This window comes from Aythya ferina (assembly GCF_964211825.1).
Source record: "Aythya ferina genome assembly, chromosome: 4".
NCBI classification, from domain to species: Eukaryota; Metazoa; Chordata; class Aves; order Anseriformes; family Anatidae; genus Aythya; species Aythya ferina.
Genome location: NC_140300.1, coordinates 51,845,818 through 51,864,655, shown reverse-complemented (window position 1 = coordinate 51,864,655; position 18,838 = coordinate 51,845,818). Strand labels below are relative to the sequence as shown.

The 18,838-nt window shown below is 40.9% G+C and overlaps 1 protein-coding gene across 4 annotated transcripts in view; it reads right to left on the bottom strand.

Annotated features, from left to right (window-relative positions):
• The window catches only part of GALNTL6 (polypeptide N-acetylgalactosaminyltransferase like 6), a 528,873-nt gene that overhangs the window by 498,828 nt on the left and 11,207 nt on the right, over positions 1-18,838 (bottom strand). For 2 of the 4 annotated variants that reach the window (XM_084518896.1, XM_084518894.1), the window contains exon 1: positions 9,380-9,592. The exons of 1 other annotated variant lie outside the window; for it this stretch is intronic. In XM_084518896.1, the coding sequence (XP_084375022.1) occupies positions 9,380-9,517 (138 nt within the window). In that variant the 5' untranslated portion in view covers positions 9,518-9,592. Of the gene's footprint in view, positions 1-9,379; positions 9,593-18,838 lie in introns of those variants that run through there. One more of the 4 variants, XM_084518900.1, reaches the window with a different exon arrangement.

The window sequence follows — 18,838 nt, the reverse complement described above, 5'->3', positions numbered from 1 at the left end:
AAACAATCTAAAAATCTCCAAGATTCAGGCAATCCAATAAAATAACTTACCCAGAAATCAAATGAGATACCAAAAATATTAAAGAAACTGAAACATGTTCTAATGTGTTCTATCCCACCCTCCATGAACCCCCTCCTCCCCTGCCAAAAAAAAAAAAAAAAGCAAACAAGGACAAAAAGAGGCTAGAGGCAGAGTTTTACTGCTACGCTTAAAATAAGAAGTCTTTCCCCATAAAAGGGCCACAGGAGCTATTTTGCTTCTCATACATATCCTGGTTTCAGCTGGAATAAAGTTAATTTTCTTCCCAGTAGCTGGTATGGTGCTGTGTTTTGTATTTAGGATGAGAATAATGCTGATTACACATGGATGTTTTAGTTGCTGCAAAGCAGTGCTCACACAGAGCCAAGGACTTTTCTACTTGTGCTTGGGCTGGGGGTGCCCCAGGAGCTGGAGGGGACACAGCCAGGACAGCTGGCCCAGGCTGCCCAAAGGGATGTCCCACACTGCCTGGCATCACACTCAGCAATAAAACTAGGGGAGTTGGCTGGGGTAGGAGCTGGGGTCACTTCTCACAGGCCGGTGAGCAATTCCATTTTGGATAATTTACTTTGTACATTCTTTTTATTATCATCATTATTATTATTATCCCTTCCTTTTATGTCCTATTAAACTGTCTTTATCTCAACCCATGAGCTTTTCCCTTTCTTTTCTCTCTTCCCCCATTTCACTGGGAGAGGGGAAGGGGAGGGGAGCAAATGGCTGTGCAGTGCTTAGCTGCCTGCTGGGTTAAACCACAGCAATACATATTAAATAAGTGAACAACTGCATTAAGCCATGGATTATATACAGTGCAGGACAGATGATTCAGAGTTGGTGAACCACTGAAGGATATTATTTCAGCACAAATTTAGACACAATTAGCAGTCTTTTCTAAAGAAACCTAGCTCTGGCTAACTACCACCACATCTTGAAGAGCTTTGCTAGGGATTGGCAAAATCTGTGCAGAAGACAGATTTCTGTTGCCAGTGCCTACTGGAGCTAGCTCAGAGGAGGGAATACCTCAGACGTTCCAAGCACACATGCACTTACCCAGCCTTGCCTTCTCCGATACGAACCAATAAACCTATAGAGTCATTAGCCAAACATAAAGTTGTACAAACAACTTTTTGCCCAACGACTGAATGGCAGAACAGAATGACAAACTGCCCATAACAGACAATTATGTTACTTAATGCAAAACTGGGGGATTTTAATCACAGTGAGGAAAAAAACAGAGGGGACAAAACATCTCACACTGCAGAAGCTGCTAGCATTGCATGGCTGCGTGCGCAGGACCTCTACTTCCCAGGCACTGGCTCTGAACAGACAGAGAGGGAGCCCTTGCACTTCCCCATCTTCATCTATAAGCAGAACTTGTACAGTCTGGCTGTGAAGTGTTGGACTAGGTGATCTTCAGAGTCCAAAGTTTTTGGACTAGATGATCTTCAGAGGTCCCTTCCAACCTCGGCCTTCCTGTGATTCTGTTCTTTCTTGTCCTAAACATTTCTTTACATGCTCCTAGCACTTAATTTATAGAACATTATTTTCAGAGGGGAATAATAAATAAACAGGCTAAAAAATTCTAAACTAACCCATCTGTTACTCCACTTCTATTTTAAGTTCAAGTATGAAAAATTATGCTTCTTTAAGCAAATGAGCACCTTAAGTTAGTCTGATAAATCTACACTTACACACTTCAGTGAGCAATTCAATTTCCAAAGCACCCTGTATTAACATGGGTGTCCTGACCAAATCCTAGTTCAGATAATTATCCTGCCTAGCTAAATCTCTTAGCAGCATCGCATCCTGTCATGAACTGCTGTATAGCACACAAGCAAACTGCTAAATCCCCACTGTATTTTAAGCTAAGAACCAATGGTTTATCAGTGATTGATGAATCATTTACATTGTATGGGACAGATTTTCTGGCCTACTATGTCCAGTTTGCACCATAAATTCAGCTGGCTAAGCGTAGGAAACTGCCCTGGATATGGTGTCTCTGAGCTGGCACAGACCTGACAGAAGTTGTAGGGCACCACACACTCACTGCAGTTCCAGACATTGCCACTCTCCACATGCTTTAATACTCATGTGACTCTGAAGACAACGTGCAAATATTCTTCAGCTACATCAGGGAAGAGTCTGGCAGATAAGCTTAAGCTGTTGTGGAGGTCGTTTCAGATGATCCAATGAAGCATCTGTCAAATGCTGTTATGTCCTGTCACCAGGGACTTGGCTGAAAGTTTCAGGTGCTGGATGGTAACCAACAGCTGGAGGTGAGGAGGGAACAGGATGCTGTAGTTGTCTGTTAAAACCATATACCTGTTAAACTCTTATTTCTGCCAGTGACTGCTTCCTAAAGCAAGAGCAGAGATCTTCACTAAATAGAGTCTGACCAGAAGAGGGGACGGGAAATTTCTTCAATGAGATCTGCCAAGAAATCTTACAGTGGTAGCATAAGACAGCATCGTCTCTGTGAAACACTGCCTGGAACAGAGATGTGGCAGCTCTGACCCAGCAAGGTACAAACATCCAGAAAAGGGACAGCTGTACCCTGTACATTTCCTACATCAGTTTTACATACACCTCACCATTTAAATTCCTACGATGCGGTTAATATATCGCTATTAGCTTGGTGATTAAATACCTGGCTGGAATTACCAGGTGTTTGCATTAATTTAGAGGCATGTCTTCTATATGAAGACACGAAATTATGGAAATGAAGGTAAAGAAGTTGAAAGAGAACCATGACAAGTTCCTGCAATACAGTTTCTTCCTTTCCTTCTCCCATGATACAAGCTTTACCTCTTGAGCAGACCTCCTCAAACAGGTCTCTTCCAAAAGGTTTTTCATAAAGAGGGATAGGATTTCTCTATCAAAGGCATATTTTGAGGAAGATTACATAGCCTAGCCCATCACCCTCTGATGTTCCACCAAACGCGGCAAGTATTAAAACCAGTGTGAAAGCAATGAATCACAACAAAGGTTGACCTTAAAAACCAGTTTACACTGACATTCTCAGAGAGGAGTTGGTACAGCAGGTTGACATCTCCTAACAAGGCCTTTTCACATTTTAAAGAAACATTAATAAACTGGGACTGCTATTTTGTTCAGTCAGGGTAATTTGGTCTCTTGACTGCGATGCACATTTCTGATAGATGTAGGATTTTTAGCTGGAGATTCCTGAGCTGCACCGTATTTAACTTGTCAACCTCAGAATTAATTTTTTCAGCCTTATTTAAAGTAACCAAACATGTCTGCTCCTGGCCCAGGTCCATCAAAATAGTTAGCATACACTCAGTTTTGCTGAACTCAATTGCTATAAATGCATGCATCAGCATACTGCTAGATGAAGACCATAAGTTACCTGTCTGAGCATTAAAAAAGAAAAAAAATAAAAAGCAGAATTGTTCTTTCTTCTCTCCATCTACCTGCCTGCACACACAGGCCATATCTCCACTAAACCACATGTGCAGTCTGGCTCTCAACCAGGATGTACCTACAGGATGGTGTGGTTCCCTGGACCCAAGCACAAGGGCTTTGCTCCCCACAGAGGGGGGTGAGGAAGTTTAGGAAAGAAGCAAGGGGCATCATGTCTGGCAAGGGGAATGAAACACCACTTGGGTAGGCATCCCTAATCAGTGGGGGTTCCTCTGTCCCACTGCTTTGATAAGGGCACAGAGTGCCACTCACCCCGACAAGTCCAAATATTGGTCTGCGCCTTGCATTTTCATTAGTATCAATCTGAAATGACAGTACTTTGAAAAAAAATATGGTAACTGCACACAATAATATTAGCAAAAAAAGCATTACAAACACAGAGTTAAATGGAAATAAAACTAAATATAGAAAACAGCCCATTTTATCCTGCAAGATATACTGTTTAGTAACATTCCTGAAAATTGATAGGTATTAAATTAACCACAGGAGGGCTCCCTCTGGTGCACTGAATACAACAGAAACATATTGCTAATTGCCAAAAATAATATCGTATCTTAAAAGTAACAAAGGTTTTAGAACTCAAATGATATTTTCCTCAGTAGGCTCCAATATATACAGGGGAATAAAATTATACACGAGCAATTCAGACAAATAAGTGAATTACAAAAGTGTTAACTGTCTGACTGTTAAATGCTTAAGTGGCAAACACAGACTGCCAGTGCACTGCATTTTAAGACACTGAGGTCTGTTTTGCAATGCCTTCTATAGGGGCCTGGGAGCTGATGTACTGGCACAGCAACAGAAGGAGCTGGAGAATAAAAGCAGCCTGAATACACTGGGTGCTGCTCTGGGGGAGAGAAATGAGGATTTGCCCAAAAGAGCACATGTACAGAAACTAAGGCTTCATTTTTTTATTATTTTAAATTATTTTTTAGCATCAGCTATAGTCAAGTAGCTACTTTTGTAGACTTGGACCTATTTGTCCCTATATTTATACTCTGTAAACAAAGAGAAAGACAACTCTTCTGCTTCACAAGTTTGCAGTGAAAGCAGCCACCAGTAACTGACAGTATAATAGATACCAGCATGACTGACCCTCTTCTGGTGGTGCAATTATAGGAAACAAGCACCTATTAGTGTCCTAACCAAACCATATTTAGCACAACAGTTTGGAGCTGTGGAAATTAACTGGAAAAACATGGGAAATAGAGCTAGTGGAGAAAAAAATGAAGTTCACTTTAAGGTACAGCTTTTATGCAGCTTCGGATGCAGAACTGGACAAGCCAAGCCAGTACTTGGCATGCACCAGTAGTGAGCAAATGGAGCTAGCTGTCCTGCGACAACTGTGCCTATCCAAACCCCAGTACTCAGCAGCAGGAAACATTTAACCTCAGGGTAAGTTGGTAATTTCACCTCTTTCATGGACTTCAGAAACTAATGACCCTTTGTAAGACAGATTTCAGTCCAAAAGTGCTTCCTGGATTCAGAAGGCAAAGCTGGCACCTTCGCATTTTGCGCCCATTTGCCAGCTACAGCACGTGCTTAGGAGTTGTAAGAACTACATTCTCCTTATCTCGAAGAGTCCATTTAAATCTCTACCTCACATGTCCCAAGAGAAAGACCTAAGCATCAGGCTAACCAGATAGAAATATGGGCTTCAAAGGACAAGGGAAAGAGAGTGTGCCTCCATCCCACTGAAAAATGCTTTCCCCTGGCAAGATGCCTGTATTTTGGTCTCTGCTCCAGGCACTGTGCATGCACTGGAAAAAAAAAAAAAAAAAAAAAAAAAAAAAAGGTACAAACACTGGAATAAAATGTGCAAACAGCATTATCCCTGAGGCACTTTAGCCCTGCAGTGGTCAGGCAATTGGACTAGCTGATCTTTGAAGGTTCCTTCTGACTGAGCTAGTCTGTTCCACTCAAAGCGTGAACCCCAACCACAGCCCCTCCCATAGAAGTGGCTGAATCAGGGGGGTAAAATTGCACCCAGTGCTATGCCAAACCTAAGTAAAACAAAGCAAATCCACCTTCTTATAAATGTATCAGTGGATACTTCACTAGACTGTCCTCCTCTTCCAGGCAACTACACTGGCATCCCATGAAAACAGGAAGAGAGGCATCTTGCAGTACTTTTCACCAAGTATCTGTATTATGGACACTGTAAAGCTGCTGTGGGAAATTTGGTTCCATTACATGAAGTTATTTTTCATCTATTGCAACTGTATAAACAGACAAGGTTACAGCCTTACTGCAGCCAGATAAAGTAGCACTAACTTTAGTCAGCATCAGGGTAGCCAGGTTTGCACTAGAATTACATCCCACAAGGCGTACTGCGTTGTTGCTGGTTCCAACAGCAAACTAAAATGAACTTAAAAGCTTGGCCAGCATAACTTAACACCCCAACACCCAGCCTTGGGAATGTGTCACAAGAAAAGATCAGATCAGACAGGATACTTACATCACATAAGTAATATTTCAGTGACAAAAAAAAATAAATAAATAAAAATTAAGCTAACTGTAGAAACTATCATCAAAACTCAAGGATACCAAGAGCCGTTAAGGAATTTACAAGGCTTTTTTAAAAAGGCCATAAAGTACCCTCTTCAATTTCTCTTATTCCTATAGTATAGGTAGAAAGACTAACTTAGAAAGAATTAAAACAGACTTTTTTTTTTTTTTTTGCATTTCACATGCAGTATTTTGCATATCCTGTTTTACTAGCAAACTGTATTTGACAGTTGCTCTGTGCAACTCAGACCTTAGTCTCTGTACCTTTGCCTTTGAAGCCTCACCTTAAATGGTGTGAAAAAAAAAAAAAAATAAAATAAATAAATAACAGTATTCAACATATAAAGACCAAGCCTATCAATATCACAAGTGAAAACCTTAGGAAAATATGGTAAGAAAAAGTAAGTTTGTATGAAACACTCAGAGGTTAATAATGCATATAGAATTAACGTACAGCGATCAAAATCATTAATGCCATCTGAAATCACTGTTGTCAACACCATTTTCTCATCTTATAATCTCTCCTCAGGAAGAAAGAAAGAGCTGCTCTGCTCTGAAACAGACAGAATTTGCATGACGACAAAAAAAATAATCTTATGTAACTTCTCGGAGCAATACTTTAAAGAAGAAAAATGTCAACTTATGTTGTTATATTAGAATTTCCAGATAATGCTAAAGAGCACAACTGCCCTCTTCTCGGCATGGGGAGTGACAACGTGCCCAGGGGACACTGCTCTGCACACTGATACAAACAGACTGTTTTTGCCACGTGGACTGCTTCTGAGCAGCTTCTCTGCTTATTGCTGTCAGGATACCCTGCCTCAATCAGCTTGCTGTCATCCCTCCTCCGCTCCAGAGCTGCAGTGAGCAGCCTAGGTGGTCGGAAAGGCTGACAGAGCCCTCATTCCCAGGCAAGTTTGGAAATGTCTGCTTTAGCAATGCATTGGGAAGTTCCATTTTCAACTCATCAGAGTATCAGAATTTCACTCTGCCACCTCCTCAGAAACACCTGATGATCAGTTACATTGGTTTAGCTGTTATTAAAATAAGATGGCATGTTTGTAAGCATGACTGCCAACACCAGAATACTACTAGGCACACATTTTACTGGTGAAACCAGCTCTGACCCTCTGTCATCCTCATGTCATACCAGAACAACCTCACTGCACATCACTATCTCATGTTCTGTCTCCACCTACATACCTGTGAAACCTAACACAGCTTTAGTATATATAACTAAGGTCTGTTGCAGTTTCAGTAGGATTGACCTTTAAACTTGTGTTAAGTCACACTAAATATCGAGTAATTAAATACCTCAAGGGCAAAGACAGAATTTCAGCACTAACCACGTTCATCTCCTGCTAACTCTAGAGGGGAACAACAACAACAACAAAAAGTTATAAAGATTATCATAGTAGTTACCTAACATAACTTCTTCTAGTATTACCTTTTTTCTAGCATAGTCTTGAAGAAATACGTTGACCATCTTCTTACAATCTAATTTTATATAAAACAGTTGATCTCAAAAGTTGTACTGCAAACCTCATTCCTTGTATGCACTTTGGGTTATGATGCACACATCAGAAGGCACAAGTACCACAATTACATCATGCTCCCCTACCTGCTATCCTCACACAGTATGACATTTCCAACACAACTTCAGTTCTGACAGTGATACTGGAATTACATTAGAGTCAGCTGCAAGGTTCAAAGTTTCATTGCCAATTTTATTGTTTTCTCATTAAAACAAACCCATTACTGCTCCATTCGCATTCAGGTGGGGGGGGAGGGAGGTGAACTAGGAAAAAGAAAACACTTTAAGAAAACTTAGGATTTAAAATTTACTCATTAGCAAGTCTCACTAGCCCTTCACATATGTTCAGCTGCTTGCTAATTGCTAAGGTCTTCTCCAACCACTGCATCCAGAACTATTTTTTTTAACACTATTTTACTGTGAATGCTATCCAGACATGCTCTGCTTAGAGTTCAGTCTTGAAGATATGAAGTTTCATCTTATCTCAAGGCATATGTCTTTTTAAAAGCCATGCAACAAACAGAGAAATCATTATTTGCACTGAACACTTCAGCTTTCCTAAATCATAAAGTAAATCAGAAACTGCAAAGACTACAGTATGCACCTTGTAAACTAATGACAGACACTTATGATCATGTATAATTTTCTTTCAGCAGAAATTATTTCCAGCTACAGTCTAGCACCTGACATCTACTGCATTTTAAAACCTTTGGAAAGATAGAGTAAGCTTCAAATTCCTCCTGTGGTAATTAGGGTATCTTCCATTCAGCATATTTCATTAACTAAACTGATGACACTTTGGAGGAATAACTTCCATAATAGATAGCTATATTAAAAAAGAATCAAATATGTTACTGTTCAGTTGAAGGAACTGACTTAAATACAGTTAGTATGTGGCAAGTGGGTGATGACCCTTGAAATTAAGACTACTAATACACTAAAATGATATATGATGCTGTCTTGCACACTCCAACATCGAGGTTACGCAAGTAGTAAACAAACAAAAAGATCAAACAACTCCATAATTTCTTACTAATGACCTGTAAAATATTTATATTATATTTAAATTACACTGACAATTACGGTGTAGGAGCATAGCACTGCTGAGCAGAACACAGATAAATGTAAGTGTATAAATGGTAAACTGCAGGCGGGGTTTTAAGGTGCTTCATTACAACAACCCCCCAAAAACTAAACTTCACTTAACTCAGGTCTTACTGGGATTTATGAGCCATGCATAAGCCCAGTGAGTCGAAGAATAACTTCAGGAAAAAAAAAGAAGGAAAAACAAAAACACCTTGCTTATGTCAACCGTGAGTTGACATAAGTTGACATTATTAATAATGGTGATGGAGGAGACCGTAAACTAGAAATATCTAAAAGTTGGTTGTGCCATCAATCTGACAGGCACGCTTTAGGTCACTTTAGTAGCGTTCAAAAGAAAAAAAGACTGACAGCCACTTCTCTGGAGTTTTCAATAAGAAGGGTAGGAAAGAGAGGCTGGAGGTGGTCGGTGAACTGGAAGGATTACGAGCAGTTTTAGCGGCACAGAGCAGCTCACGGAGCTCACCGCCGAACAGACCCCTGAAAGTTGCGACAGGAACTCCACTTCTCGTCGGGAAACCCGCGGGACCCGAGCCCAGCACCCCCCGGGCTGACCCCCAAAGCCCCCAAAATCCCGCATCTTCCCAATTTCACAGTCGGCTGCCGTGCCTGGACACCGGGGCCACCCGGGGCTAGCCAGAGGGCGAATTCCCTCGCCCACAACTTTATCCCTTCGCTCCGTCCGTGCCACCAGCAGCCCGTGCGGAGCCACCCGCCGCTCCCGGCCCCCCCAAAAAAACCCGCAGCTCCTACCTGCGGCTCGGAGGGCTCGGCGGGCTTCACCAGGTGCTTCTCCTTGTAGAGAGCCCAGAGGCCGATATCGGGCAGGAAAATGAGAGCCGCGCTGAAGAGCAGCGTCATTTGCAGAAACCGCTTCTGTTTCCTCTTCATGGCCAAAGCCGGGCTGCCCTGGCGGCGGCGGCAGCTTCCCCGGCGCCACGTCCTTCCCACCCCGCCGCCCCTCGCAGGGGCCCGGTGCAGCGCAGAAACTTCGCCCGCCTCACGCCCGCCCGCCCCCTGCCCGGGCGGGGCTGGGGTCGGGGCTGGCGGCCGCTACTCCCCCCGCCCCGCCGCCCCCCCGGGAGCTCATGGAGCGGCTGGCGGCCCGACACCGAGCGATAAAACGATAGAAGAGGTAAAAGGGTGATGGTGATGGTGATGCGAGGACCGGCCAGCCGGCCCGCCTAGCTCCCGGGTACCACCGGAGCGCTAAGGAGGCGCGGAGCCGCCCGCCTCACGTCCCCCTCCTGCCGCCCGGGCACACGAGGCGAGGGGGCTTGGGGGGGCTAAGGAGGGGGGGGCGCGGCATCATGAGCTCATCGCGCGTAATTTGCTAAGCAAGGGTTAAAAGGGAAAATAAAATAAAATAAAATAAAATAAAATAAAATAAAATAAAATAAAATAAAATAAAATAAAATAAAATAAAATAAAATAACATAAAAAAGCGGCGCGCAGAAGGCGGCGCGGCGGCACAGCGCTCCCCTCCGCCGGGGGGAGGTGAGCAGCCAGGGGGCGGCTCGGCTCGGCTCAGCCCCCCCACCACGTGCACCGGCCGGGCCGGGGGCGGGCAGCAGCGGTCCCGCCCCGCCGCGCCCCCCCCCATCCCGGGCCAGCGGGTCCCCCCCGTGCCGGTGCCGGTACCGGTACCGGAGCCGGTGCCGCCGTGCAGCGCAACGCAGCGGGGCTTGCGATTCCCGTTGCGGTTCGCCCTCCTGGGCGCTGCGTTAAACGCGGGGGATCCGCACCGGGAGCAGCCCCGGAGGTGGTGGGAGCGGCGTGGCCGCTGCCCGGTGTGCTGGTCAGGGACGTTCGGGCTCCCGGTCGGAGTTGGGCTGCCCGGCCCGAAGCCACACTACTTCCTTTCTGCCACAACTAACTCCTCTAGGCAAAACAGGAGCATGCTCGGGTTAACCTCGCTTGGACCACCTCACACAGTGGGAAAATGTGCACCCTGTTGTACTGGGAGTACACTTATAACCCATACCGTAAAATAAAGGTGTATCTAACTGCCTTTTTTTTCTGTATAAAAACTGCCAACTATAGCCCATGTTTCTGTTGATGGCTTAAGGCATTCCTGAATGTCCAGGGCTAAATCCTACAGTGAGAACCTTCTTCCTGCACCTGAAGTGCATCCCTACACAGGGGGGGAAGTAGTTCCGCCCTTCTCATGGGTGAGATCGACTGGGGCCTTCCACAGAACCGCCTTGTGCAGAAAGCCTTTCCTACACATGCATAATACAATAGGAGAGGCAGCTGAAGCTTGTTTTTAGGAGAGTAGCTGGAGATAAAGGAAAGCTTGTGGGAGGAACAGAGGACTGAACGCCAAAGGTGGGGTGGGAGGGAGCAGCATAATGCTCTCCACAGAAAAGTAGGACTGGAAGGGACCTTGCGAGGTCAGCTCCTACACGGCGCTGCCCCAAGGCACGATCAGCTGCACCTCTGTCGTTGCTGACAAGCATTGGTCTAACTCATTGTGAAGTCCTCCAGCGACAGCACCACTACAGCCTCCTCAGGCAATCTGTTCCGACTTGCAGTTACAAACTTTTCCCTCGTGTTTAACCTGAATCTTCCTTGCTGTGATTTCAGGCTACTACATTACCCGCTGAGGATAAACGAGTATTCCCCTCACTCTTTACGTAGCTAAAGCCCACCTTTTGACACGCTGTTCCATAAGCAGCCCAGGACATCTCAACAGCTGATGTCTCTTACTGCTTTGATCAGGACTGTCTTCAACTGATTTCTCTCTCTTGAAGTGCAACATCCAAAGCTGGGCATAATACACCACTTGAGACCTTACAAGTATTTGTAAGAAAAGAAGGATAATTGTGCATGTCACAGTGTGGTCTCTTTTTTCATGCTTACATGTCGAATGGATGCTTTGTTTGCAGCAGCGTTGTGCTGTTACCTAATGACCAGTTGGTGATACTCTTTAGGCTCTGGTTGGTTATGTTTTCCTTGAACTCCCTCCTCATTCATTGTTCCTGTCGGCAAATAGAAGCTCCCTTTTGCACTGTCTCTATTGAATATTTTAACTTTTCTTCCAGAATCCCTCTCCAGTTTGTCAAAAGCACTTTGTGTTTAAACCTATCTTCTGCTGTCGTATACAAATTTAATAAAAATAATATCTAGTCTGTAATCCAGACCATTAGCATGAGCTTTAGCAGATTCATATCCAGGACAGAGCTTTGCAAAAGGGATCCACACACAGTTAAGAGTGAGCCATTGATACTTTATTCTCTCAGTAGGTTCCACACAATTTTGCACTCACCCTCAATAGCTGCAAGACCAACACAAACTAGTCTTGCTTAGACCAGCACCGCATGCAAAATTTTGCTCTACTGTCCTAGTGATAAAGTACATACTTCACTATTTTCCTTTCACTCTTGCCAGGCTATAAGGATATCATGGTATTCAGTTCAACCAAAATTTAAAAAATCTGTTTTGGTATTCTAGACCTGTATCCACTGAAAGACTAGAAGTATTCAAAAACCTAAAGAGCAATGATCTGGTCAGAAATTCCACTTAACTTTTAGCTAGTCATCCAAGGCTAGAGAACTTACCTAGCATATAGAAGATTCTGAATCAGCTGCTTTTTTGTCTGAAGGGGTTCAACACTGATGTTCTTCCAGGCCTTGTGAGAAGCATAATTGCTAAAACCACCGTAAGTATAGAAATAATTGCTGTAAGATCATATAATAATTTTATAGAAAAAAGAAGCACTAGTGGCAGGAAAGATTAAGGAGGTATTGCACGCTGGAATTCCATAGCATGCTAGTTAAGTCCCTCTCTGGAGGTAAAAATGAATGCAAACATTCACATTCACTCTCAGGAGAGGAAATTCAATTTAATTTCCTGAACCCTGAGGATGATTTTGTAGTAATGGCTGTAGTCCACAACTCACAAATTCAGGTCTGCTTTGTAAAGAATAAAGGCATATTTTTCAGCATATATATATATATATTTTTTTTTTTTCACACAGTTGTAAACCACCTAGCCCTCATAAGAATTGCTGATTTTTGCTAAGCTAAGATGCTAAGCCAGCTTTGAGTTAGAAGCTTTAGCCAAACATCTAGGGAACCTGCTTTGGCAGGGAGGTTGGACCCGATGATCTTTCAAGGTCCCTTCCAACCCCTTCAATTCTGTGATTCTGTGATCAAGGCAAGGGGAAATGTATGTTCACCTAGAAGAACCTGTAGTAAAGCTGCAGAATACATGGCTCCTTCAGCTGGAATACCTTCAAGACTTGAAGTATTTGCTGTTTGAAATCTCCAACCATATATGAAAAAGAATGATAAAGGTGTATTGTGAAAGTCTGCACACCTTGGCACATACTTTGGGGATGTATCTATTCCTACAGGAAATCCTATCTATTCCTACAGGTCCTCCTCAGTCAAAACCTCCACCTAGACTTCTGATTCAACCTAGGAACAAAAATCAGAGCAGACTGCAATGCACCCCAGTAGGGATGAGAGCTATCAAGTGGGATGAGTATGAGAAGCTTTATGGATATGCATCTCCAAGCTAGAAGCTGAACTCAGACAACATGCGAAGTATACGTTTTGAGATCACAGCTTTACATATAGAGTTACTCAGAAGAAACTCCAGCTCACAGCTGATCAATACTCTTTATGAAAGAAAGCCACTCTTCAGTGCGTAGCTTGCAGGAGCCAAACTCTGTACTCATGTGAAAGATAAAGTACCCATCTTCATGTTCCCTGTTACAAACAGCAGAGTTTGATGTACTCTAAACAAAGAATGAATCCAGTAAAATAATGATTAACAGTCTGTAACATCACCATATAAAAGAGTGAATAAAGGTAATGGAATGGGAGTTTGTTTTGATTACAATATTTACCTCCAGGTAACTCAGGATGTGAAATGACAGATTTGTTCCCATATTTATTTCAATCTGCTTAGCTAGAGACAAATCGTAGTAGCAAAACACTTTCAAAGGCAAGATGAGGGGCAAAGAGGTCTGTTCTTCTACTAGTATAACCCAGATCTGAAGCAGTCAGTGATTCTGATATTTAGGGCATTGACACACTTTTATCATGTTTTTTTTTTCATTCTCTGACCTCCAAGGGTCTCTCACAGCACATCAGACCCTGTCTCACTATCATTTAAGCTTGACCAAATCCTCCAGGGAAAGGCAAGATATCGGTAGCATACTAGAAATAGAAATGGAAATTCAATGTGTAGGGGAAGAACTCTTATAAAGGTTCAAAATCCAAGATCCGCCAAGCTCCCACAGAGAACATGTATTTTCAATGTGTCTTGCAGAGGAAAGTATCAATGTATTTTCCTCAAAACCTGAAACAATCTTTTATATATAGACTTTGTCTATAAATAACAACACATGTAACAGTTTTTTATTGACCTTCTAAGTTATTTAGACATATTTTTTTAAATCTCCTTTGTTGGGTTTTTCTTAGAAACAAACTTATTCTCAAACTTAACTGAGAATTTCTGCTGAAAGGGAAAGCTGAGAGACCTCCTACTCATAGACGAAATATAGAAATTCACTCCCCAGAGGAAAACACAAGAGAAATTTCTTTTATCAAGCTTTTTGGATCATGACCTGTATTTTTTAAGTTACAATGTTTAGCAATATTGCATGGAGCCAGAAAAAAATATTACTGAAGAAGTATACTGCAAACATTTATTAAAATCATAATTATTATAAATCAGAAAACCTCTTTTTTATTTTTTTTTTAATATGGCGGAGATTTTCCAGTCATAGTACACTTAAATTTCCATCACCTTAAATCGGAAGATTAGTAGCAGTGAAATGAACTAAATGCTATGAAGTCTTTTGGGTGAATGCACCTAAAAATCTTTGGCATTTAGAAAATTGTATCACTCCTATTCCAGAATTCTAAAGTTTGTCTTCAAACTTTAATTTATTCCAATTAAAGGTTGAAACTTGACTTCCAAACTTTTTTTAAACTTCAAATTCCAAAGCAAAACTATTCCTCCAGTAAAAGTCATATAGAACTTAAATGAGTAATGCTAAGGCCATGAATTATTTCCACTTTCAAATCTTTATTCTGTTTGACTAGCTGGATGATGAATGATTGCTGCTTCATTGTTGCTGTGCCATTATAAACTCAAGAAAGCAAACAAAAATGCTGATAGATCAGAGTTTTTGCCAGTTACCTCACAAGCTGCAGATTCACAAAAGAAATCATGAAATGTAAGGGTAATCAGAAAAGTTTATTTTGAGACAGAAAATCAGTACAATGTCAAATATTTCTAAATAGCTCAGTAATCATAAAACACTGATGTCAGGAAAAATATTTTCTCATTCTTCCTTTCACAAAAATTCACAGTAATTTGGACCTAAATATGGCGCAGGAACATGTCATTTGCAGGAAGTTGGATGAACAAAAGTTGCCTTTTTTTAGATCATCTTTTTCAACAAACAGAAGCAATATATCAGCTTTACAAGAACAGAACAAACTCAGTTCTGTGTTAACTAGGAAAAACATTCATCTTTTTCAAAGATCTTCCTTTTAGATCTTCTCTTTCATCAATTTCAGAGAACTTCCTGTACACTTTCCAAATATCTAGTACAGGCTCACGTCAACATTACTCTTTTCACATCCGAGAGTTTCCTTTGTATGGTAATACACAGGGTCTTTGCACTCTCATCACATAACCAGATACAGGTCAATATAACATAGCTTTTTGTCACTGGAAAGGAAGCAGTATGTCCTGGAAAGCTTCCTTAACAAGACTGAAAGTCTCCCCAAATTTGTAAAATGTGAAGGATATTTCAAATGGTAGCAGATGTCACCTTCAGTTCTAACTTGCTAGAGGTATCACCAGCAAACTTTGGAGATGTCTACAAAGATGAGCAGGAGAGGGGATTGAGCTAGAGAGAGCTCCACAGTGCTCACTTTTTCATTTACTCCCAGTTTTGTTCTGGGCTGCTCTCTTGGAGAGACAGTTCTCTCCAAGACAAAGCACCGTGAAGCATTTCTTTCAGGTAACCTTATTAAAAGGCAGAATGGATGAGAATGAAGAAGCTACAGCCCGAGGCTGTAGCTTTTCTGTCGTCCTACAAGCACCCCCAGCCAGCTTAGCACTACATGCCCCAAGCTCCCCAGCATGCCTTTGTGTTACTCCCTAGGGTACATCACACATCTCTGGGGTTTCATGAAAGCTTATGGCTTGGACAGAAACCTCATTTAATTTCAAACACAAATGGTCTGCACATTTTTATATCTCCACTTTGTCAGAGACCAAGATACCACTTGGTACTCACAAGCAAATGTTGGTATGCTACTAACAGTACAATGCTAATGATGTGGTATTTCCATAACTCACCAACAACTGAATATTCATTTCTGTGAAGTACACCTAGGACAACAAATGCTATGTAAGTACTTTATTCCAATTTGAAGAGGAAATCATCAAAAATAATTCAAACGAAGATCATAATGCTGAGAGCTCCAGGTCCATCAAGTGCAACTTACTAGTATAAATACATATAAAAACATGAAGTAAGAAGAGGCACATTTATACTGCATTATTAAAAGACAGTAATACACTAAACTCCATCATGTACCATAAAGAGGCATCAACAATGCCACAGAAGGCAAGATTATGATTGTATATACTCTAGGTGCAACCTAGCAATTACATAATTTTATTTAAAGATTATATATTGCTCCATCATTAAGTAGAGAAGGTTATTTTATCTAAAATTACAATTGTCAAAGTCAGTGGTTTCTGATGAACTGTGTGAATGTGATTTGCAATATTGATTCCAATATATTCAAGGAAATAAATGCTGAAAGAAGTGAGCCTCGAGAGAAATAGTTTATTTTAGAAAGTACTTTTCTAAGGGGTATTAGGGAGAGATTATTCCACTTTAAATGATTAATAAATTTGACATTTTATATAGAAATGTTAAAGACCAGAGATAAACCAATGGAAGGTAAACCAGAAGGGACTAGAAGACCACCCAGAAATTTGCTTACTAGTATCTTCACAAGTTACTAGTATCTTCACTAGTTACTCTTCAGATTGATTAACAGTCCACTGGAAATTTAGTATTTTTCATGGAAGTTGTTCTCCACATTTCAAAAAACCCTCAAAAGAACTAAGACTTTTTTGGCTATTACAGTTCATACATCACAAGTTGTCTTTTCAGTCTCAGATTTCATTCAGGCTCACAGGATATTCAACAGAAGTAGAACTCAGAATACATTAAAGGATCAAATGTAAGAAATACAGATATCACCAGATATTATGAAGGAAATGAAAATTAACTAAAGTTTCATTAAAAGCTCATTGAAAATTTTGAACCAAAACCACTCATTTCAATCAGTTTTATATTAGCATAAAGGTGAGAAAATAGAGTATTAATGGCTATCAGATGTTAAAAAAAAAAAAAAAAAGTAGATTAATATAAGTAGGTCTGAATGTAAAGGCACAGAGGTGTTTTTTTCTCCTCATATCCTGAATAGGATAATAGCTATCAAGAAACAGAGGGCAGGGACAATTTTAATATATGTGTGAGCATTTCCATGAGCATGTTTATCCCTTTTATGAAACTTCATGAGAGCTGACAATTTCTAGTGTGAAAATACCCATTAATCTAATGTTTTGAAGCACCCAGATTACTGTATATTTCTAAATCTTGTTTTGCCTCCAAATAGCTAGAAGCAGCACCAGGTGCTAGGTCTGAGCTAACTTAACGTGATAGCCGATAGTCCTTAGACAACGCTGAAATGTACATGGGGAAAGCCAATAACATCCTGTGCATCCCTAATGTGAATCAATAAGCATTCTGTCCTATCCTTTCCTTTCAGAGTTAGGGCTCTTGAACACATGTATCCGGCTTGAAGTTTTCCTCAAAGGGAGAATAAGAACAGCTTCATTTTAGCTACAGCACTTTGGTACAAATGAGAGGTGAATCAGGCTACAGGCAATGAAAGCGTATTTGTTCATGCAGCTTGACAAACTTTTTTTTTGTCAAACAAAAACCTAACATACTCTAAACAGAACTGTTGTTCTATGGTAATGCCTTGCTCTTAGTAAACATAGCTCAGATTTTTTTTTTCCCCTCTCATTATTTAGAGGAAACATTTTTAATAAATAGGATATAGAGGACCTTCCACACTTTGACGAGCTAATTTTAGTCACTTAATACAATATCAAAAGGATCATTCCTTGTTCACAGATAAAAATAGCTTAAGAGCCAAATGGATTTTGGAAAAAAAAATCACTAAAGTTAAGAACAGCTAATGTTAAGAGCCTTTTACAAAGTGACTAATGAACTGGTCTGTCAAGTAGTAAATCCAAAATTCTCTAGCACTTTTTCCATTGCAACTGCAATTTTATATATACTAGAACAAGGAGAAAAAAAAATAGGAAAGAAACTTTCTGCTGAAATTATAGATTCTACTAAAACAAACAAACAAACAAACAACAACACAGAAGTTTCAGTGATATGGAAATAAATGGACTGGTTAAAAAAGGAACAAAAAACAAGCAAACAAACAAAAAAAAACATGAACACTGTAAGGAACTTTCTAACTTCAGAATAACACACACACACACAAAAAAAAAAAAAAAAAAAAAGATATTATAAGATAAAATTCAAAGCGATCATCTAAATAAAGGCTTTGTTTTAGCCCCAAATTACTTTTCTATTGGTAATCAGAAAGGCACTCAGCCTCCCTCCCCTGCCCACCTATGTGCCCGTTCACACATACTTAGCTGAGCAGTGTTTTTCAGCTATTTCCTTCCTGTGTTTTAAATGAATTTGCATGAAAGGCATAGGGACTTCATGAATGTACATGTATAATACCAGAGCTAATTATTCTGACACAGGCACGAAACTGATAAAGGTCACCAACCCAAAGAGCATACAATGGGCATGTGAAAGCACATCATACAAAGTACATATCAAGATAAAGAGTTGCCACTGTTTGAACAACTCAGCAATAGGTAGGGATATTGAAGTTACTTATAAAATCATAAAACTCATATCTCAGTCTATCACTCCTGCACTAAATTCTTTCCAGCCCTTGGTAAACAATGAGAGCAGTTGGTATGAGCAGAGAGTGGTATTAAGCCTAATTTACGTGTTTTAACCTTTTCAAGACCACTTGGCTTCTATCAACAAGACTGAAGACAGACAGTATCAGCCCAAATAGATAGGAGTCTAAATACCATGGCATCTCAAACTCTTCAGATGCC